The sequence below is a fragment of the Arvicola amphibius genome, chromosome 13, assembly GCF_903992535.2.
Source record: "Arvicola amphibius chromosome 13, mArvAmp1.2, whole genome shotgun sequence".
Classification (NCBI taxonomy): domain Eukaryota; kingdom Metazoa; phylum Chordata; class Mammalia; order Rodentia; family Cricetidae; genus Arvicola; species Arvicola amphibius.
The window spans coordinates 51,050,149-51,075,203 of NC_052059.1; the positions used below are offsets into that span (position 1 = coordinate 51,050,149).

At 49.6% G+C, this 25,055-nt stretch overlaps 1 protein-coding gene across 2 annotated transcripts; it reads right to left on the reverse strand.

Annotated features, from left to right (window-relative positions):
* Positions 1-1,425: 1,425 nt before the first annotated feature.
* Ctsb (cathepsin B) lies at positions 1,426-23,730 on the reverse strand. 2 transcript variants are annotated; one of them, XM_038309618.2, is made up of 10 exons: positions 23,599-23,730; positions 11,805-11,954; positions 11,230-11,315; positions 9,809-9,923; positions 8,813-8,931; positions 6,446-6,531; positions 6,044-6,187; positions 5,540-5,656; positions 2,968-3,096; positions 1,426-2,337 (listed from the first exon to the last, which is right to left on the reverse strand). In XM_038309618.2, exons 2-10 carry the CDS (start codon positions 11,928-11,930, stop codon positions 2,240-2,242), a joined length of 1,020 nt encoding a protein of 339 aa, XP_038165546.1. In that variant the 5' UTR covers positions 11,931-11,954; positions 23,599-23,730; the 3' UTR covers positions 1,426-2,239. The 2 variants fall into 2 exon arrangements, with proteins under 2 accessions (XP_038165546.1, XP_038165547.1); XM_038309619.2 differs by lacking the exons at positions 8,813-8,931; positions 11,230-11,315; positions 11,805-11,954; positions 23,599-23,730 and having other exon boundaries at positions 9,809-9,882.
* Positions 23,731-25,055: the final 1,325 nt, after the last annotated feature.

The window sequence follows — 25,055 nt, forward strand, 5'->3', positions numbered from 1 at the left end:
ACACATAATAGGTTACATCTGACACACCTTCCTTGCCCCCCCCACCCCAATTTGTTATTTTGTTGTTGCTAGACACTGAACCAAGGGTCACTGAACCAATGAGACAGCCCCAGTCTGCTTTTGACTCTCAATGGAATTTACAGCATCTCCAGCGTAGCCACTTGGTTTCTTACACATTGGAGTGTGTGGTCTTCCTCAGAAGCCCACCCGTGCCCAGCCATTATGGCAGCTGGAAGGGCCTGATCTGCCTTTCAGGAGCCTCTGGTTATCTCCAAATCGTGCCTGGGGCAGCCCCTTAGAGGCTTTCCCCTGCTGAGTCATTTTCTGGGATCTCTGGTACTCTAAGGTTCAGTGTGTATGGGATTGCTCTGGAACCAGACCTAGTCAGGCAGCAAATGACTGACCCTGGCTCAGTTTGAGGATCGCATGCAACGTAGAAAGGGAAGGATGTGTAAAACCTGAGCCATCAAAGGCCCTGTGGGCAGACTGAAAAGGAAATGCTCTTTACCTACTTTTTATCTTTTGAAATAGGGCCTCATTGTAGACCAGGTTGGCCTCAACTCCCAGAGATTCTCCTCCTCTGCTTCCTGAGTGCCCATTTGTCACTTAGTACCCAAGGAACACTGCTACTGACTTGGGCACAGGAGACAACACACAGATACTCTGTTATGGAAGCCATCCAGAGCCGTCCCCAAGCATATAACAGGTTTCTCTTCCGGGCTCCTCTTGGCCCGTCTCCACTGTCTCTAGGGTAGGAGTGGAGCTGCCGGTGGGCATGTGATGAGCCAAGACAGGCAGCAGAGGAGGAACTATTTGATGTAGTTTAGGGACAAGAACTGTCTTGCAGTACTGAAGCGCCAGCACCCAAATCAGGTTAACCTGACTCCCATCTCCAGCACTCAGCAGGCTTTAAGAGCTCAATACAGTTCTGATTCCCAACTTAGGGGAAGGCAAACTTCCTCAGCTTCTGGAAAGAACCAGCCCCTCCCACTTAGCAGGAAAGTAACAGGTCAACAGGATAATAAAGTGAATGCTGATTAGGGGGAAGCCTCCTGTTCTCTATGAACTAAGCTGTGATTTTATAAATGAATTCCTTGACCAGCCATGTAATTCAGTGACCAAGAAAACTTAAAACATGGTGCACAAGCTTTGGCTCCACCCCAAGGAGATGGTGCCCTCTAGGAAGGTAACAGTCTGCTCTCACGTGAAATATACACACCATGCCAGGCATGCCATACATGGTCAATGTGCAGCTCGCCTACCTCTGAGCAGGAAGACTCTCCAAGGCTGAGCACAGCCCTGGGGATGGCTTAGAGAAGGGATTCGGAGGGTGACAGGAAACTAAGGAGAGAGGTACAAACAGCTTGAAAACGCAGCCCAGGACTGCTCACCCTGCCTCCAGGAGGCCATGAAGCAGACATGAGGTAGAGGGAGAACTGGTTTATTGGCACAGTCAATAAACTTGTTAAACTGACAGGGTGAAGTGGTGACTCTACAACATAAAAGAGGGTTCTTGCCAGACTAGCGTCATTGTGGTGTCTGAGGTCAGTAGGTCACCCAGCAAATCAGGACCCCTTGTTTTAAGCCATACAATTAGGAGAGAATCTGTAAAACCAGTACAGCTCTTCAACTAACTAACCTGTTTGTTTCACATACTCAGTTGAGGTGCACAAAAAAAAAAAACAAAAACAAAAACAAAAACTCCTATTGAAAAAGCATTGGCTGAGGCCAAGACCAGGGAGGGCTCACCACATTGCCAATGTGGCGATGGGCACAGGTGTCCTGGAAAAGGTAGCTGACTGACTTAGGAAGTGACTGGCTTCAAGGTGCGGCCGAGAGGTGGCATTTGTCCTCATCATCAAGATGGTGTTCCATTCTTTTGGAAAACTTGCAACCAAAGCCTATCCTGCTCTGGAGAAACTGGGGTGGGGGTGACAGGGGTGGCAGGCAGAGCCACAGCAGTAAGCAGTACAAACAGCACTAGTCTAGGGGGAGGCTAGGATGCAGGCTGTGTCACTGCTGTGGAACAGGCTGGGAGGGAGCCAGCTAAGGACAGAATGAAGAGCTGACAGCTCTGATGGCAGGCCGCTCTGGTCCAGTTGCTCAAGCCTCGATGGAAGCTTTGTGAATCGTAGGTGAATTCAAAGAATCAAAGACTGCCCCGTCTGCCTCATTCCCAGCCTGGGCAGCTAAATTTAGGGGAAATTCCCTAAGGACTGGCCAACCGGGTCACAGCACATTAGAATCTTCCCCAGTACTGGTCAGTGCGAGGGATCCCAGCCACAATTTCTGATTCAATTCCACAGTGGTCTTCTCCTCTGAGGATTTTAAAGAGGCCTGGGGAGGAAAAAAAAAATAATAACGTGCTTTCAAAGTATGCTCTGGGTTTGGTCTAACCCTTGCTTTTAGATGGTGTCCCACTCTGTAACCCAGGCTGGCCGCAAACTCCATCCTTCAGCCTCAGCATCCTTAGTGTTTGCTACAGGAGTGCAGGGATTACAGCCACCATGTCAGGCGGCCTTGGGTCTTGACCCTTGTTGGTATGCTCAGATTCATCCAGACCGAGGGGTGAGTCATGCGGCCCCCAGCATCATCTGAGAGACATCCCTTGGTTCCCTCCACATGCTGCCTGTGCAGTGGAAACTGGATACAGAACCACGAGGAACTGGGGCTCAGAGATGGTTCAAGACCAAAGTATCAGCCGGGCGGTGGTGGCGCACGCATTTAATCCCAGCACTCGGGAGGCAGAGGCAGGCGGATCTCTGTGAGTTCGAGACCAGCCTGGTCTACAAGAGCTAGTTCCAGGACAGGCTCCAAAGCCGCAGAGAAACCCTGTCTCGAAAAACCAAAAAAAAAAAAAAAGACCAAAGTATCTATACACTTAGGTGGTCAGGGCCACGCCACCCTCAGGCCACAGTGGAGCAAAGGGGCTCATTACGTAGTTGGAGGAAGGGGACTGCTACTCACCATTATCACCCCAGTCGACGTTCCAAGAGTTGGCTACCAGCCAGTAGGGGACTCCATTCTCTACTCCCCAGCCCAGGATGCGGATGGCATGGCCGCCCATCATGTCACCGGCCTCGTGCTTGTAAACCCCTGAGGAAGGAAAGGAAAAGGCAGTCCTGACTGCACGCAGGCTACTGCCTGCCCCGAGTCCCCACAGACAACTGGCCACCCAGTCAGAAGCAACAGGCTGACAGGAACCAACTATTCCCCTACACAGAAATCTCTAGAAGACTGGAGAGGGGCTCAGGAAGACCAGTTAGCTTGGCAAGGCCATGGAATCCCAGGGAATGGCACCATCTGAAGGAATTAGAAGGATAAGGGATGTGGTTGTGGTCTTGTGCGTCAGTGGGGGTGGGTGTTGAGGTTTCGAAAGCCAGGCCTAGTTGTCTCTATCCTGTCCCATACTCTCTCCCCACCCCGTCTGCCTGTGGACTAAGATGCAGCTCTCACTGTCCCAGCAAGCGTGTCAGCATGCTCCCTGCCATGATGAGAATGGACTAAGCCTCTAGAGCTGTAAGCCAGTTCCCATTAAATGTTTTCTTTCACAAGGGTTACCTCGCCCATGGTGTCTCATCATAGCAATAGAACGGTGACTATGACAAGGGCTATCCACAGTATTAGGAGATTATAACTGTACACATATGTATGTGCATATATGTATAGAAGGTGTGTGTGTATATGTTTGAGAAAGGGTCTAAGAGGCCCAAGTTGGTCTCAAACTCATACTCCTGCCTCTGCTTCCTGAATGCTGGGATTACACATGGCTGCCAGTATACCTGACTAAGTGTGTGTGTATATTTTGAGAAAGGGTCTTATTAAATAGCCTTAGCTGACTTGAAACTCACTGTGTACACCAAGCTAATCTCAAACTCAGAGGTCTGCCTGCCTCTGCCTTTTGAGTGCTGGAATTATATCCACCATGCCTGGCACTGTAGAAATATTTTGGGAAGCCCAACACACTTAAGTATGCAAATTAATATTAAAATGGGATCCCACAAAAATTATCACTTGGTTGGCTTTAAAATAAAGGTTCTGATAAACTCTTAAGTTATGCAGTAAACTTAAAGCCTGAGATTGTATGTCAGGGTTCATCTGTCAAACTTTACAGGGCTTGCGGAGGTTTCAAGCTGCTCTGGGGTCCCCTAGAGAGGTAAGGGGGAGGTGGACAGCTGCCACTGTTGGCTGATGGCAGGTGTCCAGAGAGCCGGTCAACCAGGCCTTGCACTTGTGTGACTCACTTTTCAAACTGAAATACATCTTTAAGTAAATGGGAACAGGTGCTGAGATGCCTATTCTTGGTTGTCAACTTGACTACATCTAAAACCCAAATGGCTGGGCACACCTATGAGGAATATTTTCTTAATTAAATCATTGGAAGTGGGAAGATACGCCTCTAATTCAGATCTTTTGAGGTTGGAAGATCCACCTTTAAACTGGGTCTGATGTACTGCCAACCTATAGGAAGGACATGGAAGAAGGAATTCTCTCTCTCTCTCTCTCTCTCTCTCTGCTTGTTCTCACTAGCAAGTCCATTCCTTCATGTATTAGACTTCTTTGGGATTCCAGTGTATATTTAAGACCAACTTAGACATCCAGCCTCATGGACTGAACAACTACTGGATTCTTAGACCTTCCATTTATAGGCAGCCATTGTTAGACTATCTGGACCATAGCCTATAAGTCATTCTAATAAATCCTCTTTAGATAGATAGATGGGGGGGAAGAGAGGGAAGGAGACAGAGAGAGGATAGATAAGATAGATACATTCATTCATTCATTCGTTCATTCATTCATTCATTCTGTAAGTTCTGTTCCTCAACCTTCCCAATGCTGCAGCCCTTTAATACAATTCCTCATGTTGTGGTGACCCTCTAACCATACAATTATTTTTTTTGTTTCTACTTCATAACTGTAATTTTGCTACTGTTACAAATCATAATGTAAGAATCTGATTTGCAGGATGTATTTTCATTGTTACAAATTGACCCAAAGGAGTTGGCCGGTTAGCTCAGTTCGTTAGAATGGTGCTAACAAACTGACCCACAGGTTGAGAACCACTGCTCTAGACGACCCTGACTATACAGACGCTATGAGCTGCTAATCACAAGTCACATTTGTGATCCCAGCTACGTGGAAGGCTGAGGTGACCTAGGCCTTGGTAAAGATAAAGAATGACAATGTCAAATGTGGATGAGCCACAAGGACAGGAGTGGCTGCTATGGAAGGACAATCATCCGCAGAGCAGGGGGCTGAGCTGGGTTGCAGGGGTGGAAAGGAGCCCTAGAGAGACCCTGTGGAGACCACGCTCGGAGGGAGCCAGTGAGCACAGCAGTGGGAAACAGTGACCGTCATCAGACAAACACCACAGGCTGACTGACTATCTGCCTGGAAGAGTGGGGAGGGGGGTTGAGTCCCAGTGCTCTGCTCTCCCAAAGCCTCTGCCTACCTCCAGTGAGACCTGCTGGCTCATGTGGACCCTGGGCCCTTGGGCTCTGACCTTCCAACCCTGGCTGCCATTGGAGTTAATAGATACCTGATTTGTAAGTCAAGAAATCTGAGAACACAGTGAAGGCGCCCTCCACTGGGCCATTTTTGTAGATTTCCGCCATGATCTCCTTCTCACTGTTAGACACGCTGTAGGAAGTGTACCCTGCAGAAGGAACAAAGCAGAGTGAGAAGGTGCCTCCAAGAAGACCCTACGGTTTAAAACCAGGTTCTAACCCTTGTGAAACAATGGTCTGCCTAGTCCCCTAGAGCTCAAGTGGGCGGAGGCAGGCAGAGTGTGGACCGGAGTGCCCAGGAACCAGGTGTGAATTACCCGACTTCCCTTCTTCCTGATGCCCCTGGGGTTTCTCTGTGTAGCCTGCTGTCCTGGTACTCTCTCTGTAGACCAGGCTGGCCCTGGACTCAGAAATCTGCCTGCCTGTCTCCCAAGTGCTGGGATTAAAAGCATACATCCCCCACCACCCCCGGTGCTAGATTCTTAACACTCAATGGCATTGGCCTCCCCCCTGACCCCCAGCAGGCCCCGGCTTACCGTAGTGCTTATCTTCTTTGTAGGATGGGGAATAGCCAGCCTCACAACTCTTGGTACACCTGGGAGTGTCTCCTTCTCCAGTGCACTGGGGCCGGGTGCCATTGACATGGTGCTCACAGGGAGGTATGGTATATGGTAAGCAGCCTGAGGGAGGGAGGGGACAAGATGACATCAGCCTACAACCCACAATGCAAGGGTTCCTTCCCCAGGCCAGGTAGAGCTGGGATGCAGTCAGACCATGTCTACTTCCCGTGGGGGCTGCTCCTGTATTGAAGGTGGTCTGGCTAACTATCAATCAGCTGGCCCTCTACCGCTGACCCTCCCTTTACAACAGGAAAGGAAGCCACCAACACCTGCCCATGAAACCCACCTGAGAGACACGGGTTGTAGGCACACACTCACCTACATGGGAATTGTAGAGTCCACCAGAAACCAGGCCTTTTTTGATCCAGAAGTTCCATGCTCCAGAGGGATAGCCACCATTACAGCTGGAAAAGAGCGTCTATCAATGTTGAGCTAGTTCCAGCTTTTCCCACACATCACAGCGAATATCAAGGTCGTCCCTGGGAATACATGGTCCTCACAAGTCTCCTCTCACAGCCTGATATCCCGATTTATCCTCTTGCCACTGTCATTCCACCAGGGACTTGATTCAGCTCCACCTCTGTCCACGGGGACTCTCCAGGACACAGGGACTCCCTTTTTCCCATGTCCATATCAAACTGACCTTCAAAGCTCCCCTTTCTGGAACAGTGGTTCTCAAAACTGCACAAGATGTTGTAAGTCCCTGAGCACAGCAGCCCCCTTCCCCCCCTCTCTCTGAGACAGAATCTCTCTATGAAGTCCTGGCTCTCCTGGCACTTACTCCCAAGTGCTGAGACTAAAGGCACGTCCCACTACACCTGGACAGTTTGATTTCTGAGGTTTTAGTTATATCTTCAACTAAGGCCCAAACATATTAAGTGTAAAATTCCAGAATTTCTCAGTTTTAATTTGTACACTGTTCTGAGTAGCATGATAAAAATCTCACACTCCCTGGTCCATTCAGCATAGAACATCAATCATCTTTGTCTGGAGTATCCATGCTGATAAGCTATTATCTCTAGTCAACTGGAAGCTATCTTGGTTATCAAATCCATAGCTGTGTGTTGTGGAATATTAGTTAAAGATGTATTGCATTCATTTGTGCGTGGAATATTTAATGATGCAAAGATGTGTTGCATTCTTTTGTTACATTTGTTTAACTCTGTAAAGCTTTGTTACTTTGTCTAAAATACCTGTTACTTTGTCTAAAATACCTGACTGGTCTAACAAAGAGCTGAACCGTCAACAGCTAGGCAGAAGAGAAACGATAGGTAGGGCTGCCAGGCAGAGAAAATGATTAGGAGGAGCTAGAAAAGGAGAAGGAGAGGAGGATGCCAGGGGCCAGCCACCTGGCAACACAGCCAGCTATGGAGTAAGAAGGAAAGAAAGAATTAGAATAGAGAAAGGTAAATGCCTAGAGGCAAAAGGTAAATGGGATAATTTAAGTTAGCAAAGCTTACTAGAAACAAGCCAAGCTAAGGCCAGGCATCCGGAAGTAAGAATAAGTCTCCATATATTTATTTGGGAGCTGAGTGGTGGCCCCCAAAGAGCGAAGTGTAAAAAGCCAACAACAGCTCTAAGGCTGTGGTGTGGGTTCAAGTAATCCTTGATGGCCAATTCTAAGAGCGGTGATACTGGCAGCTCAGGCATACCACCCGGAAGCTGTAAATGACTTCTTCATGTGAAAAGGCCCAAGTTCTGAACTTAATGAGGAAAAGTACATCATAAACTGAGGTTGCTAAGATCTACGGTAAGAATGACACTCCTATGCCTTACATCATGAAGAAACAGGGATTCATGTTGGCTTTATTGCCACCCGTTGGGCTCTAAAGAGTTATGGCCGCTGGGTGGTGGTGGTGCACACCTTTAATCCCAGTACTCGGGAGGCAGAAGCAGGCGGATCTCTGTGAGTTTGAGGTCAGCCTGGTCTACAAGAGCTAGTTCCAGGACAGGCGCTAAAGCTACAGGGCAAAAAGAGTTATGGCCACAATAAACATATGTTCAGCTAAAATGGAAACAGGGCAGTAAGGGGAATAGGCAGCAGGCAGATACAGGATTATGCCCCTGGTTTAAGGCATCTACTTGGGGCTGGGGCAGGGGCGGCTAGACCATTTGCAAAAGGAGGTCTGGTGTCCTTTGCAGCTCCAACGCATTAGGCAGAATATGGAAGAACGGGGCTCTGCCTGGGGAGAGGTGGAACTACCTTGCTCCTTCCTGCTGCTCCCACACTATTGGCGTGAGGCCCACACACATTCCTTTTGTAACTTTCAGGAACGTCTAACCTGCACCACTGCTACAAGCTAAGGGCCAGGGGACCCTGGTGAGCACTTGAGTTACAGACTGAGTTTAGTGTGACCCCACTCCCCAACTGGGATCTGTCATCCTTATCGAGTAGACTAGTATACTTCTCTGAGTTGGGGGGTAAGGGAAGTGATGGGGGACAAGTGGGGCAAGAGCCAGACAGGGAACAGAAAGTAAGCAAAACTTTTGGAGATCATATTCTGCCAGGACTCTTTGTCCGGAGAAGCTCAACAGCAGCAGCTATAATAAGTCTGCCTGCAGACTCCCATGTCTCTCCTCTGTCCCTGCCACAAAAACAGCTTTCCCCTCCCCAGGGAGCCCTGAGTTATTTAGTACAAAGGAGGAAGGGGCTAAGGGTCTCCAGGAAGAGGTGCCAATAATTACCCGTCCCCACACTGGATACCACAGCAGGTAAGCAGGTCCTGAGCAGACACCTCCACGTTGACATGGCCATTGGTGTGGATGCAGAGTCGGTCAGACATGGCTTCCACCGCCCCAAATGCCTGTAGGAATAGGAAGTCCCACCTGGTGAGGAGCCCATCTTAACTGAAGGAAGGAGGGTCCTGGGCATGCTCCACCTTCTCCCCTAACTCTCCCTTCCAGCTTGTGCTGGCTGATTCCAGTTTGTTCCAAACCCACTCTCAGCCTCCACTTGGCAGGAGTCTGAATTAAAACAAGCTTCCTTCCACCCTCAGAAACATCCATCCATAAGCCTGGTCAACAGGAATTCCACACTGAGGGTCCCAAGATTGTCACCTGAAGTATATGGAGCCTTCTGAATGGTGAGACCCTTTCGATGTCAGGTGAGGCTTCTGGGCTCACACTTAGCATTAAAGAGACCAACCTAAGCCTGGCTGAGGACTTGGCTCACAAGGAGCAAATTCCAACAGAGAGCAGATGGGAGCCACCATAGGCACAGGAGGGTGACAGGGAGTCATTTGGGGCAGATGAAAGGACCGTGTGTATGGGCAGCAGAGATGGCCACCCAACACTGGGAGCATATTTAATGCCACTGGACTCTATACTTAGTTAAGAGGGTGGCATTTTCTGTCATTCATATTTTGCCACAGTTCAAAAACCACAGAATAGCTCACTGACGGAACACCCATGAAGCTGTGTTGCGTCAGAGCGGCTGTGTTTACTGAGGAACACGGCTCCACAGCCTGTTCCTGGACCTCGATCTCAGGACCCCACTGTATGTCCATCATCCACTTCATCCCTGCAGCAATTCCCAACCACAAGGATCAGAAACCGTAGCGATGGAAAGAAACTGACTCCAACATCTCCTCACTTGCCTCGTCCCAGCTGGTCCCTCCCTAGATACCCCATCACATCCCAACCAGACTGCAGGAAGCCGGCCCCACAACAGCAGGGTCTTACCCAGCAAGAGCCGCAGGAGCCCTGGTCTCTGATCTGTTTGATAGTTGGGCAGTTGGGCCACTGTTCCCGTGCATCGAAGTTTTCAGGTAGATCCATGTCCTCAGCAAACCCAACTCTGGGACAAAGAAGGACTCTGTTACAAAGCACAATTTCCTCCCCTATCCCTGAGAGGACAGGTAAAGCACGGCGGTCCCTGGATGGACTGTCCATCCTAGAGAGGTGGTGAGACACAGGCAGGTGTCCTTTGCCACTTTACCCTGTCCAGCGAGACCCAGCACTGTGTACACACCCCCCTCCTACGCTTATTTAATGGGTGTTTTTCAAACATTCTACCTGTGGGATACAGGTTGCGCTCTCTCTCTCTCCCTCTCCCTCTCAGACAGGGTCTGACTATGTAGCCCAGGCTAGCCTGAAGTCCTTAGTGAATGTTGGAGTTACAAGCATACCCCCCATCATGTCTCATTCAAACCACTTCAGCAACACTAAATCCGTCAGGTTTATTTAGGCTGGTGAACTGGAGGTGCAGGTCCACCTGTGCCTTCGTCTTTTAGATTTATCTATTTAGTGTATGAGTGGTTTGCCTGTATGGATGTCTGTGCACTCCATGTGTGCCTGGTGCCCTCGGGTCAGAAGGTACCAGATCCTCCAGAACTGCAGCCTACGGATGTGTCTGAGCCACCATGTAGGTGCTAGGAACCGAACCCAGGTCCTGTGCAAGAGCAACAAAGTATTCTTAAGCGCCGAGTCACCTCTCCAGCCCTGGGATTCATTTTATTTTATTTTCTTTGTACGCGCATTTAGCAATGCACGAGGGTGTTATGTGCCTACCCTAGATGGTACAGCTGTCTACAGAAACCATTCCAATTTTCTCACTACGTCTGCAGATGCAGCTCAACGGCTGAGTGCCTGTCAAGTCAAGCATGTGTAAGTCCTCAGTTTGATGTCCAGGACTGGGATCGGGGCTGGATGTAGAGGTGCATTGTATGGCAGGAAGATTATAAGTTCAAGGCCATAGCAAGACCCCTCAGGGCACAGTGTATCTGTGGGGCTATAATCAGAAGAGAGAGCCAAGCAAAGTTCTACAGTATGGGCAAATATTGCCCTGATTCTAAATGCTTCTAATCTCTTCCTTTCTAATTTGGAATTTTAAAATATTAAAGTGTGCCTTGCCTACAGCCTGACCTGAGTTAGATAACATCATCACTGTCATGTACCAACACTTGATTACCTCATCCTTGACAGACATCCTAATCCTTGTTAAGAATTCTACATGAGTATGCCCACAAGGTAGTAAATCCAGATTTTGAGGCAGTCTCTGCAGCCCAGAGGGCTTCCTCTACCTCTGCCTACATCCCAACACTAGCACTACTGCTCACAAGCCAGTATGCAGGGGCAGTGTCTACTCTGGGGGTGTCACTCACCTTTCAGGCAGCTTGGGTCCACCCAGGATGGTACCACACAGCTTCTTCAGGTAGCTTATGTCAACATTGTAGAAGTTTCGTCCAGCCTGAAAGAGAGTCATCACACCAAGACAGTCACCCATTGGGGGGGGGGGAGGGGGGGGCGTTTCCCAGGATGGTAGGACAAGGGTCTTGCCCAATCCTGGGAGCTAGGGGAACAGGCAGAGTGATTCAGGGTCAGCACTGTTCTCAGACCATAGTGTCTTCTCTGCTCTGCTGTAGGTTGTTAACAGGAGAACCTGCCCAGACCTGGAGGAAATGATGGTTTGAAGTACAAGGAACCGCCTCACCTTCCATGGTAGTTTTCCTAGGGTCAACCCGATTTTGGAGCTCACTATCCCTCCACACACCTCCATGTACAAGTGTTCACACATGTGCGTACTCCCATGCACACAATGTGGAGCTCAGAGAGGAAGCTTCAACTTCCAGAAAACAATGTCCTATGCCAGTTAGTTAGTCACCTCAGAGGCAGTGTGCACAAGGTGACTCAAAGCAGGACCCCACAGAAACGGACGGGAAATAGCCACAATGCCCACCTGCCATGTCGTATTTCGTTTGTTGATATAGTTGATCAGGTCATCCGACAGTGGGTGGAAGGAAGGCTTGTTGTTGGCACTCGCCAGTGCCAGCAGGCAAGAGAGAGAGACCAGGGACCACCACATTCTGGAAGCTGGATCTGCACCCACCTAAAAAAAATAAAGACATAGGTAGCATCAAAACGATTTCTATACAAGGACACTGCTCAGGCCTCCTGGCTGCCTTTATGGCCCCAATACGAATCCGGGTTTGATGGGATCCTGTAACATAACACATGACAGTATGTATGTCCCCTCCTGGCTATTTTAAAACTGTCTGGACCTGATCAACAACTAAGCTTAAGAGAGTCTTCCAGTGCTGTAGGACAGCTATCCTGGAGCTGGATGTGATGTAAACCCTACACTGAGGAAGTCAGGGGTATGAGAGTTCAGCCTGGGCTATGTAGCTACAACCTGCCTCAAAACAAACAACGAAAACCAGTCAGTCTGTGTGGGTTTGTCCTAAGGGGAACCAATGGGTAAGGAAACTAAAAGAAGTCATGTTCATAGCCTCACTTAAAAACATTTGAAATGATTTTGTTGCCTGTATGTGCGACCGTGTGCAGGTCTGAGGACATGAGGTTCTGGGAACCAGCTCTTTCCTTCTACTTCAGGCCTGAGTCATCTCCCCAGTTCTGCGAGCTCCACTCCTGGCACATTTCAAGCCAACAGAAGCTGGGCTGGTGTTCGTTGCTGAGAACTAAGGACCCATACTGAATACGCCAGGGGCACCAGGCTCTCAGGAGCCCCTCTGGTTTACCCTGTCAACCAAGGGCTTTGCTTCCGGCTCCTGAGAAGGAAAACTTATTACATCAATACCTTGGCCTCTGGACCTTGTGAACTGGTTTCAGAGTCAGGAGACCAGCCATTTCCTGCTCAAACCATGAGTCACCCTCTTGAGCAAGTAGCTTATAAAGGCCAGGTCTTTCCTGGGTATTGACAGCTGGGGCTGGGCCTAGAGGGAGCAACAGCAGGTGTGGGTGGGGCTGGGACCCTGTCTCAACTGTAGGACTCACAGAAGCAAGTGCACTAAGTCAGGGTCACGTGTTGTAAGGACACTGGAACACAGACACTTAAGAGAACTTTTGGTGAGTGGGAAGTTAAGACAGGATCTCACTTAGTCCAGGCTGGTCTCCAACTCCTCCTGCCTCTGCTTTCTGAGTGCTGGATCACAGGCATAAAAGCATACTGAAGGAAAACTAAAAACTCTTATTTAAGTTCAAGCAACAGAGTTGGGTCCTCAATGTGTTAGAATGACGGTAAGTCTGGTGTGTGTGTGTGGGGGGGGGGGTGTTGAGCAACAACTCAGCCATAAGAACAATGTGTATGGACAGAAAGACTATTCTGAAAAAGCTCCCATGAAGGCCCCCTGGACATCATGATATATTATAAAATGCCTGGCGATACTAGCTCAGAAAAGTTCCATTAAAAAAAAAAGTCAGACCATCCAAAACTCATCTTGGGTATGGGGAAAAAGCGTGTGTGGGCCAGGGAGAGAGGAAGTGACAACACACTCCTGCAGATGTGCTTGCACAGCTGGCTGCCCATCCCGGGAAAACAAGGAGAGCCAACCCTGCACACCTGGCTACCCCACGCAAAAGTGTTTCATGGAAGGGAGACATCAAAACATGCAAGCCTGAGCAGGTTTGTGAGGCATGCTTGTAACCCTAGGGCTCCGGAGGCTGAGACATGAGGCGCAAGGATTCAAGGCTAGCCTGGGCTACACTAGTAAGATACACAAAACTAAACAAGCGAAAAGCCCAAACAAAACTAACTCCCTGGAAAGCCTTAAACTAGCATAAAACAAAACCTTGTTAGGCGGCACATTAAAATTAAAAGTCTTATGCTGGTGGGATGGCTCTGCAGGTAAAGGGACTTGCAGCCAAGCCCAGGGACTTGAGTTTAAGTTCCTGCTTGATGAAGGAGAGATCTGACTCTTACAAGCTGTCCTCTGACCCCCACGTGCACACGCACAACAAATAAACAAGTCTTCATAATAAAAACAGCAACCAAGATATATGGGAAAAGCAGTGCTCCCATTAAAGGCTTTGTGTCCTCCATAAAACAAGACTTGAACGTCAGAGGACTTGGGGCTGAAATGCAGCCGAGCAGAACATGGGCTTAGCGTAGATGAGACTCCGGATTCCAACCCCAGCACCACACACTCTCATGTCAGAAACACGGGATAGGAAAATGGATGTAGCAAGTACAGAAAAAGTGCAAATGGCCAAGGCAGATATAAACGTGTTCAGCCTCAGGGAGGCATAGGTGAAATTGAGAAGCTGTCAGTCTCAGAGGCCAAAGCAGGTTGCTTCTTCTCCTGGGGGAAGCAATAAGAGAAGCCAGCCTAGACCCGTCAACTGGAACCTAGACACATGGCGTCTGCATATGGACACTAGACATTTACCCACTACACAGTAACCCCAACACACACCGACACAGGCACACCAATGTCCACTGAACACTTGAACACAAGCCCGTGAGACAAAAGTCCAATAGCATAGTAACTGGGAAATCACTGCACAGAGTTCAAACAGCCACCCAGAATGAGCTAGCTAAGGGAAACCACACTGCAGAAATGAAGTAAAACCACCCCAGCGCCACAGTTAGGTGAGAAAGAAGCAGCAGATGACTGGGGGACACAGGGGCTGTGTCTGCTAGTGGGCAGGTCAGGTGCAGAGACATAGTGTTGTCCTAAGGAAAGCACACACAGGCAGTGACTGCATCCTGAGGGCTCCTTTTCCGTCCTGTATGGCTATGATGCACGAGTGCCTCAAATGTGCAAAAGTTCGTGTGCACAGCCCTTGGTTCTCAGTTAAAATAGGTGGGCTTAAAAGGCTGGGCTTGGTGGGAGGTCTTGGTGTGACCCCCACCTCATTTCTGTTTTCCCTTCTAGCTATGTAGGGGCTCCCGGACACAGGCATTCCTGCCACGGCACTGGCACTATGGTGTGCACCAAAGTAAGGGGCCCTGGACAGATGCCCAACCTGTGAGCTTCAACTTTCAGTCCCCCCGAGCTATATAAACCCCCTTTCTTTACATGCCCGGCTTTGAGTATCTCTATAATAGTGAGAAATGGATTGCCACATGTATATATGTACAACTTACCCAACACTTACTGCCCCCACCTCCAGTGACTCATGGGAAGCCTGTCTCACATGGCCATGTGTCAGCCATCACATGACCTCCAAACCACCCTCTGACTTGTACTTGGCATCTTATCCTTTTTGTGTTTCTGTGTGCATGCATGTTCAAGCATGTGCAAGTATAACATATGTGCATGCCTCTGGAGACCAGGACATTCACGGTGTTGTTGCTCAGAGGCCATCCAGGTTATTTCTAAACAGGGTCTCTCAATGCCTGGACCTTACTAAAGTGGGGCTGGCTGTCCAGTAAGATGATTTCTGCCTTCCCAGTGTTCACACGGGTTGGGGGCATTACTCACTCCTGGGGAATCAAACTCAGACCCTTGTGCAAACTCTTTACCAGCTAAGTCATTTCCAAAGCCCAGCATCTGAACCTTTCTTCCACGACGGGAGGCCTGATAGAAACACTAGCGTATCCACTCCCTAGGGTGGGAGTCTGGACTAATGAAGGAGCTGGTTAAGTATGTCAGACTCTCCTATGTTGAACTGACACCCATGGGTTCTCACCATACTGTGTGTGGCGAGTAACAGTGTCCCGAGATACCCTCTGAGGATGTGGCATCTGTTGAGCTGTTAAATATAAGCCGAGTAGAGAGGCACATTTCCATGGTAACTTGAATGTTACAAAAGATGTCTTTGGTTTCTGTGGTGGCAGGCACTCTCATGCCCCCAAGGACACTTTCTGGAAACTCATTTTCCATTGGTTCTGCAGCCCACCTCTGACTAACAGACTTTATTCTCTCCACCGTCAGGGCTCTGCCCGGTTGCAAACTTACGTACCGGGGCTTCAGTGGCTCAGCTGTCCCCACTCAATGTCTAACCCCACTCACACCAGAATAAACCCCAGGAAAAAGACTTCACCTCCCAAACCGAGATTCTCTGCTCCTCACTTGGCCTCCAGCTGCTGAGGAGGCCAGGTTCTGCTGGAGACTGGACACCAGGGTCTAGATCTTGGTTCTGCCGCTGTCACCCTTGAACGCTGCCTTTCGCTGAGGCTCAGATTCTACACCTCCAAGGTGGGAATAAGCACCACGTTTCCATGAGGAGCAGAGGAGGTGACGAGATCCTGAGTCAGTGCACATGCCCCACCCTCTCCCCACACCTCTCCCTTCCAGCTTGTGCTGGCTGATTCCAGTTTGTTCCAAACCCACTCCTCCACTTGGCAGGAGTCCGAATTAAAACAAGCTTCCATCCTTAGGAAAACCCACAAGCCTAGTCAACAGGAATTCCACACCGAGGGTCCCAACACTGTTGCTTGAAGTATATGTAGCCTTTTGTCCCCACCTAGCACACTGATTCCCCAAGAATGCCAGTCTTCCTAGATATCACACACATAGGACAGGAACTTCGGTGATGCAGCCAGCAGTGACAATAAGCTAAGCTGTCCGTAAACCTGTCACGGGTTCCGTGTCTTTGTCTGAAATAGCCCCGGTTTTCACTTCCCCCTACTTTAGCAAGCACTTCCCTTTATTTCCCAATTCTGTGATTTTTTTTTTAAACAGAAAGTCTTTATTTCACAAAAGAAAGGGGCTGGAACAGACAAGCACATTTACCGCTAACCAGACTCCTCTTCCAGGTGTACAGACGGAGGGCAGTTGTGGGCAGAATTTACTTCTAGCTCAGGTCAGCTGCTCCTGGGTTCCACCCTCTCTCCTTTCTAAATTATACAGCAATCGATGTCTCAATGTCCTGTTATTGCTGTCTGTCTACACGACACAGTCACATGCACAGAATGGCTGGGGAACTGGCGATGCTGTCAACAGCAAAACAATTTCCCAAACTAGCTAAATGCCCTTCCTCGGACAAATATAGCCCCTGGGACTCAAAAAAAAAAAAAAAAAAATGGAAGCTAGTTCCAGGACAGGCTCTAGAAACTACAGAGAAACCCTGTCTAGAAAAACCAAAAAAAAAAAAAAAAGGAATAAATATCCACAGAGAAACAGATGCCATGGTGAAGGAAGCATCATGTAATGGTATCCTAAAAAAGAAAACTGGGGGAAGGGGGCACAAGCTCGACAAAGAAAGCTTTCTTTGACAGGCACAGAGTCTCAGGCTGACTAGAGTCTACATCATATTCTAAAGGCTGTAAGGAGACAGAATATGTAGATCTCAAAGACCCACAGGACACCTGCCGTGTCCTGGCACGGGATCTTCTGCTCTCCCTGACCTCTCCACACCAGCTCTAAACTATCAGAAGCATGAAATGTCTTCATTTGCCAATAGCCACACACTGTGACCATCCGTCACAGATGTGCAGGAAGGTGGGAAAACTGGACGGGGAGACCTGCTGGGACCTCAACAATGCATTTTACGAGTTTCTCTTCCATAAAAGCAAACTTGTCTCAGCTTGGGCACCTGCTCCTCAAGTTCTGACCACTTCAGTCCACCCACAGAACAAGACCATGCAAGCTTCGTTTCCTTTTGACTGGTTTGCTCAGTCGCTCCCCATGCTGGGAACAGACATCCTAATCTCAAAGGTGTGCAGGGCAGACCTGAAGGAGGTCAGAGACTCCCCCTTTTGAGGAGTCTGAATCACAGCCTCGATGTGGACTTGCAGATTTCACATCTTTGCTCCTAGTAGGGAAGTGTGATTGGTTCATGGCTGACCCTTGAGAACAAAAGCCAGGCTGGGGCTATCCACAGCCCAGCTACCTTCTACCCAAGGCACATCTGGAAGGGGACTCTACCGACCTAATTCAGAGGCAGACTGCTTACCAGTTCAATTGAGAAAATGCCCCCATAATAAGATCAGACTGTGGGCAGACCTATAGGGCATTTTCTTAATTAGCGATTGATGGGGGAGGTTCTATGAGAAAGCAGGCTGAGCAAGCCACGAGGAGCAAGCCAGTAAGCAGTTCCCCTCCATGGCCTCCGCATCAGCTCCTGCCTGAGTTCCTGTCCTGATCTCCTTTAATGGAGACTACGATGTGGAAGTGGAAGCCAAGCAAACCCTGTCCTCCCCAGCTTGCTTTCAGTCATGGTGTCTCACCACAGCAATAGCGACCCTGACTAGGCCAGGCCCTCGGAGGAAAAACATGTCATTGTTGGTAGAAAATAAGACAATTTGGACAGTCAACATCCCCAGAAGCTTTTCTTCTCCAGCTCTGTTCAAAACCTGCAAAAACACTCTGCATGGGGGAGTGTGTTCCCCAAGCCTGCGCCTAAAAAAACACACAGTACAAGGCTTTTTAAAGATCTTGAGATGTAAATGAGAATCGTGTTCTATGCTTCTCAGCTTGATCTCTAATTCAACTGCAGGGTAAATTAAGTTCCAGGCTGGTCGCGCGGAGGCCCAAGCGGATGTGTAAACAAGCAACGGAAATGCTCTATCTGTGAGCTGGGTATCGTCTCCTTTCTTGGGGCCCCAGGAAGAAAGAATTCCTCTCCAGGCTAACAGAAGTGATAGACAGAGGTACTCTTTTGGACAGTGTCTCCCTGTACCAGGCTTGGGGCAGCCACCAGCAGGCAGAGCCATCAGGTGCAACATCAGGTCTCTGCTAACTGGCTACATAACTCTATGTATGCAGCAGTCAATGCTCACTGTCCCGGGATAATTATCATCTTAAAAAGAATACAGTTTAAGACCAGGGAAAAGCTCAAGCTGGCAGAGTGCTTGCCTCACTAGCTAGCATCCTGGGTTCAGTCCCCAGCATCACATTAAACCAGAGGTAATGGCATATGCCTAGAACAGCAGCTCAAAGAGGCAGGATATGGCTACACCGTGAACTACACCATGAACTGAGGCCAGCCTCGAATATGAGGCTGTCTCTCAACACCTCTCCTCCCTACCAGGTCTCCTGATTGGGGTAAAAAAGTTATGACCATCATACAATTTGTAATAAAGTCTTCTATGCTAATGTATAGTCTACTATTTGATTATTAAAACAAAGTATAGCCCCAAACCCAGAGGGGAGCAGTAAATTGAGAACAAGTGGCAGGCTGCTTGAATCCTCAAACGCTTTTTCACTGGCACAAGCTGGCCAGCACCACCTGCCTTAGGCAAGCAGGAAGGACATGTGACTCCCGTGGATGAGCACCTCCTGCCTGGGCCAGATCAGCAGGTCAGAGGGTCAGAGAGCAGCCAACTCTGCTGTGAGAGCAGATTGTCTAAGCGTTCTCTATGTTCTGCGGACATTAACTTGGCACCTAGCAGCCCCATTCTCTTCCTCCCTGCCTGCCGGAAAGCTGTATTATCTTGGCTAGACTATAGAGTTACTGGCCCAGTAAAAAACAGGTTACAGTGGAGATTACAGACCACAAGTCCTTCCCAGCCTTCAGCTTTTACAAAACAGTTCTGGAAAGAGCCCTCCAGTCTTGTAGAAGGCTCCTATTTCAGAGGTGAGGGAAACTAAGGCATGAGACGAGACCATGGGCAAGTCCCAAATGGCTATACCTGAGTAGGTATGAATAACCTTCTGGAGATCAAATTCCAGGTCACTTTCCACCATCGTTCACCAAGTGACTCTAACAATGTGACAGACTTGCAGGTGACTTCGCTTATCTGCAAAGTCCCCCAACCTCACATACCTCCTGGATTTTAAAACCTAGGCCGTGGAAGATGGTTCAGCGGGGAAAGTACTGTTGTGCAGTCATGAGGAGCTGGGCTTGACTCCATAATGCCCACGAAAACGCTGAGGACCTGGTGGCCTGCATTTGAAATCCCAGCACTTGGGAGTCAGAGAAAAAGGATCCTTGCGGTAATCTGGCTAGCAAGACTAGCCAAATCAGTGAGCTCTGGGGTACAAGTAGCCCTGCCCCATGAAGTGGAGTGTCAATGCCTGTCCCCTGCTACCCACATACAAACATACATACACACAGACCTCTACCTACATACAAACATACATACACACAGACCTATTTAGAAAACTACAACTAATTGCAGCTAAGCTCAGCTACCCAGGTTTATGACCAAAAGAACTCGGACAAAAAAAAAAAGAACTCGGACAATTGTAGATGGTGGCATCCGTGTGTTAGGCTTAAAATGTGAAAGGCACAGGCAGAAATAAACTTGAGTTCATGGTCATACTTGGCTACATATCAATTTTGAAGCTAACCTGGGCTATATAAGATCCTGCCTCAAAAACAAAAAACAAACAAACAAACAAAACCCAAACTTTTTTTAAATTTTTTGAGACAGGGTCACTATGTAGCCCTGACTGACCTAGAACTTGATACATAGATACAGGTTGGCCTTGAACTCTCAGAGTGTTGGGGTTAAAATAGTGCACTATCACATTGAGTTAAAACCCCAATATTTAAAAACAACAACAACAAAATGAACATTAGCACAAGCGCTACTTGTGACCAACCAAAACACAAGGGAGAGCTTCACTAATCAAGACTTTGACAGCAATGAAGGCACACACTGACAATGAGGGCCTGGTAAGAGCTAACTGGGACATGGGAACGGGAACTCCTGAACTGCAAGGTGGCAGAGCCACAGAAGGGAGGGGATATCATCACTATTCAGCAGAACAAATGTGTGCAGGTCCTCCATCCAGCAATTTATCCAATTTTGCTTTGCCCAAGAGAATTTACTGTGCCACTAGGAACGAGAGTGAAAAGGTAGGAGGAAAAGAAATAGAAGTAGGAAATTTTAACTGTCCTTCAGGTTAACACATTCGAGATCAGGTGTGGTGGCGCACACCTTTAATCCCAGCAGCACTCAGGAGGCAGAGGCCGGTAGATCTCTGTGAGTTCAAGGCCAGCCTGGCTTACAGGACAGTCAGGACTACACAGAAAGACCTCGTCTCAAACAAACAAACAAACAAAAAAATGACTAACAAACTGAATTTCCTGGGCATGACAGGTGGTGTACACCTGGGATCTCAACACGTGGAGGTAGGTAGGAGGAACAATAGGGCGTGGTGGCGCTTGCCTTTAATCCCAGCACGTGGGAGACAGAGGCAGGTGGATCTCTGTGAGTTCAAGGCCAGCCTGGTCTACAGAATGAGTAAAAAACTCCATACTAATCTTCACCTACATACTGAGTCTGAGCTGGGCTACTGCATGAGACCTTTGTCACACTGCCACCCCCTCCCCAACAAATTAAACTAAACATTAAATCTGCAGGCATCAACATTGGCAAATCTCATAAACTGGGTGAAAAAGACACATAGTACAATTAAATTACATAGAACAACTGTGTACATTGTTCGGTACAGACTGGATACATTGTATTTCAAGCACAGAAGCAGAAAAGAATGATAAGAAAAATAACAGCTACCAAAGTCTAGCTTTGAAACAGCTATGAAAGACAAAGCAAGCCTAGGAGCCAAACTGATCACAATGAAACATGTCCCCTCAGAGGGGAGCACCCCACCTCTACCCCAAACCTGAGTCTGGGAGAATCAGGTCTCCAGAAAGGGGAGTTCAGACTTGAAGCTAAAAATGAAGGGCCTTCTAGGAACGGTGGCTTATTCCTTTAATCCCAGCACTGGTGAGAGAGAGACAGGTTTATCACTGAGTTTGTGCACTCGTCGTGCTTGGGCCATCCTGATCTACAAGTCAGTTTCAAGCTAGCCAAGGCTACACAGTGAGTGATAAGATCCATTCTCAAAAAAAAAAAAAAAAAAAAAAAAAAAAAAAAAAAAGACTAAACCAGGAGTGGCATCTCACCGTCTATTACCTAGCATGTGGGAGGGTGAGGCAGGACTGTCCAGTTCAAGGCCTGCTTGAACTACAGGGTAAGACCTGCTTCAAAAAGCTGGGAGGGATGGGGGAGGAGGCCAGCTAAAGCTAGCTAGGTATGGTATAGACCAGGGGCAGAGTGCAGGATGAGCACACAGAAAGCCCTGGGTTGGATTTCAGCACCTCAGACAAACCAGACAGTTCCAGCATGCAGCCAAACTTCCACCACCTCGCTCAATGTAAGGCCGAATACAAACTACAGCCACAAAAGGACTCCAGATGGATCCCCCCACCGTTTCTTAGGCAGCTCCCAGTGAGTACTGAGATGATGGGACCAGGGATTCGGACTGGGAGCTAAGCAAAGACTTCAGACTTTTATATACCTCACCTTTGTCAGCTGGCCCCACCACTGAAGTCCCTGGTTTCCTTTTTGACGTTCAAAAAGTCCCATTGCATACAGTTCAACCTCACGCATACCTAGTATTTTCCTTACAACAGACCATCAAAAGTCAGTTGGCCAACCCGAGACTCTGACACCTAAAGGTTTCCACCCATACATACCACAAAGGGCCTCAGCCTAGACTGCTGAACCAGCTCCTCCATGGGGCAGTTCCAAGAGCCTGACTAGTCTGAAATAGTTAACATCGAGAGAGGTACCGGAAGCCTCCGAGCCCCCCCCCCCCCCCCCCCGGGCTGGTGAAGCACAAACGTGAGCCCACCTTTCGCCTCCAGCCCCCAGCAGTCCCTGCAGGCCCAGGACGCATGCTTTTTAAAGGAGCACAGGTCATTTCCTCCAGGGTGCCTTTTTAAAAACGCGTCCTTCTTTGGGAGGAAGGGGGATTGGGAGGTGATATAGTCTCACTCTGTAGTCAGACAGCCTTGGGATTCATTTTGTAGCCCAGGCTAGACTCCAGTGCACAGCGATCCTCCTGTCTCAGTCTTCCAAGCGTTGTGATCGCCTGGCTCTGGTATGCCTCTGGGAGCTCTGGAGCTTTGGGCCACTATGGCCAGAACCTATGAGGAGCAATTCTCCCACGAGGGCAGCGCAGGACGGTGGGAGCATCTTCGGCAACGTTCTCTACACGCTACCCTTCTGAATCTGTATAGAACTCCTCGGCCCACCCAGAGGAGGCACCTGGGGATCAGTCTTTCTCAGACACCAAGTGTTAAGCGGGCCCCTAGGGGACTAACTCCAATTCACCTATAGCCTGGTCTGCATGCCCAACACCATGCCGGTGCAGACCTACCCCACGCCGCTTCCGGACCAGCAGGGTCCTGACTGATAAAGATTGTCCTGCATGTTCCTGTACCCCTCCACATTCCTATCATCTTGGCCATTCCCCTCCAGAGAAAGGGAGTGCAGCCCCAAGCACCCCTATCCTTTATTCCACTCCGCTTCTCTTCCTATTTCTCGGTTTAACACTTCGTGCAGGTTCCACCCAGCCACCCACCAGGTTCCTGTTCTCCATAGGACCGGTCTTTTAGGGTGCCAGGCACTGCGTGGGCTTGTGTGTAGTAAGTTGCTGGGGCAGATTCTTTAGAAGAAGCCACAAACCTGGACTAGATGCAGGTCAATACCCGCCCCGAGCACCCCTGAGACCCGGAGCCCGCGGGTCTGCAGGAGGGCCAGGGCCGAACCCTTCCCTGCAGGCTCCTCCCTCAGAGCTCCCTGAAGTCCCCAGCTCCGCCCTTGGAGTGCGCCAAGGCCACAGGAGGTACGCCGACCAGCGCGGGGTCACCAGGCCCGGCCCTAAGGGCGTACAGGCCACCAGTGCAGCTGGCCTACAGTGCCCAAATTCGGAATCCTCTCCCCGCCGAGCAAGACCATTCTCGGTGCGCAGCACCCAGGGCCGCGGAGGAACCGCGCCTGCGCCCTGGGCAAACGAGGGCCGTGTCCCAGCCGCCCGCACGCCGCCCGCCCTTCGGCTCCAGCTAAGGTGACTTCTGTCGCGGAGCCACTGCGCCCCGAGCATACTCACCGAGCGCAGCGCTACAGCCCCGGCCTGCAGCCGCCAAGCCGAACCGAGCCGCACCTGGCCTCTCGGGCACCCCACTAAGTACCCGGGCAGCTCCGCCTGCCGCTGGGCTGATTCACCACGTGACCCGTCGGCCGCGTCCCCACCCCCACGCCGTCACCGGCTCCGCCCCTTCGTCCCGGGACTCCAAACTGCTAATCCTAGATCCGCAAGGCGCAGCTGGGGTGATCCCGGAAGAAGCCGACGGACTATCTGATCTCTCCGGGGACCCCTGCGGGAGCTCTGCACCTGGAAGAAGTGACCTCTCCTACTGCATTCATCGGAAAGGCCCGGCGGGATCAGGGACCTGGAAATGACTGGCGTCCCAGTGGAGCCTCCTGGCCTCATATTCTGAAGCTTGGAGCATCCTGGCTTAGCGCTTGGAATACTCAGACCAAGGAAGGTAATTAAAACTAGAACTGGGCTGGCGCAGTAGCCTAGTGGTAGAGCTCTTTCCTACCTAGCGCAGGCTCTAGGTTCAATACCAAGTTTAAAAAACCAACCAAACAAACAAACAAACAAAAAAACACGTGTTATGAAATTCCAAACTCCTGCCAGGCCACTTGTCCCATATAGGAAACCCTCCCCCATCTCCCTGTGTGGTAGGCTAGCCAATAAAGAAAGTGGCCTATTTGGTCTGACAAGTCATAGCATCGCCCCACCCCCACCCCAGAAACGCCTTCAAGCACCCTCAGATCTCTCCAGTCCTTAGATCTACCTTGTAACATGGGAATGGCCCCCATGACATCATGGTGTTTTATAGCCAGGCTGTGTCTATAAGAAAGCTACAGATCTCGTAGATTCCAAGGCTCTGCTGGTGGGCTCCAAGTGAAGGGCAGAAGTGGAAGTATAGTTACTGAACCCCAGTTAGTGGAATGTTCGAGGAATTCAGGAAACTTGCAGGAAAGGCAGGTCCAAGGTAAGCTGTCCCAGCTACTGATAACAGGTGAAAACTGGCTAGGCAGTTTAGTTTTGGTAAAAAGCCCAAATGAGAAGTCTCTTACTTGGCTGAATGCCAAAAAAATGTCCTTGGGCATGCCCAGAGCCTTGTACTTGCCTGAGGCTAGAGATGCTTAAAGTGTCTAAACCAGAGGTGTCCCTGGTTTTACCACAGCCAAAAGCTGGAGATGCCAAGAAGGGGCCCTATGTCTTTTTAGCATACCCCTTTCCTGACCCAAAGAGCAAAGACCTCTGACACCTGGACTGACCAGCTCATCCCCCTCCCTCCCTCCATCCACGAAACCCCCACTAACTCCCAGGCAGTGGTGTTCAACACAATCCCACTTTCTCCCTCGGCCCCCTGCTGCCCAGGAGCTGGTCCCACTCCCTCCCTCCGGCCCTCTGCTGCCCAGAAGCTGGTTTTTTTTTCTCCCTCAGCTCCCTACTGCATCTACCTCTCCTATAAAACTCACTTTCTGTGG

Excerpts from the sequence above, each read along its gene's own strand:
- Ctsb (XM_038309618.2), bottom strand. The coding sequence starts at position 11,930 with ATGTGGTGGTCCCTGGTCTCTCTCTCTTGCCTGCTGGCACTGGCGAGT. Across the intron at positions 6,532-8,812 it reads GGTATCCAGTGTGGGGACGG|CTGTAATGGTGGCTATCCCT; the intron begins GTAATTATTGGC and ends GCTCTTTTCCAG. Across the intron at positions 6,188-6,445 it reads ACTCTACAATTCCCATGTAG|GCTGCTTACCATATACCATA; the intron begins GTGAGTGTGTGC and ends TCCCTCCCTCAG.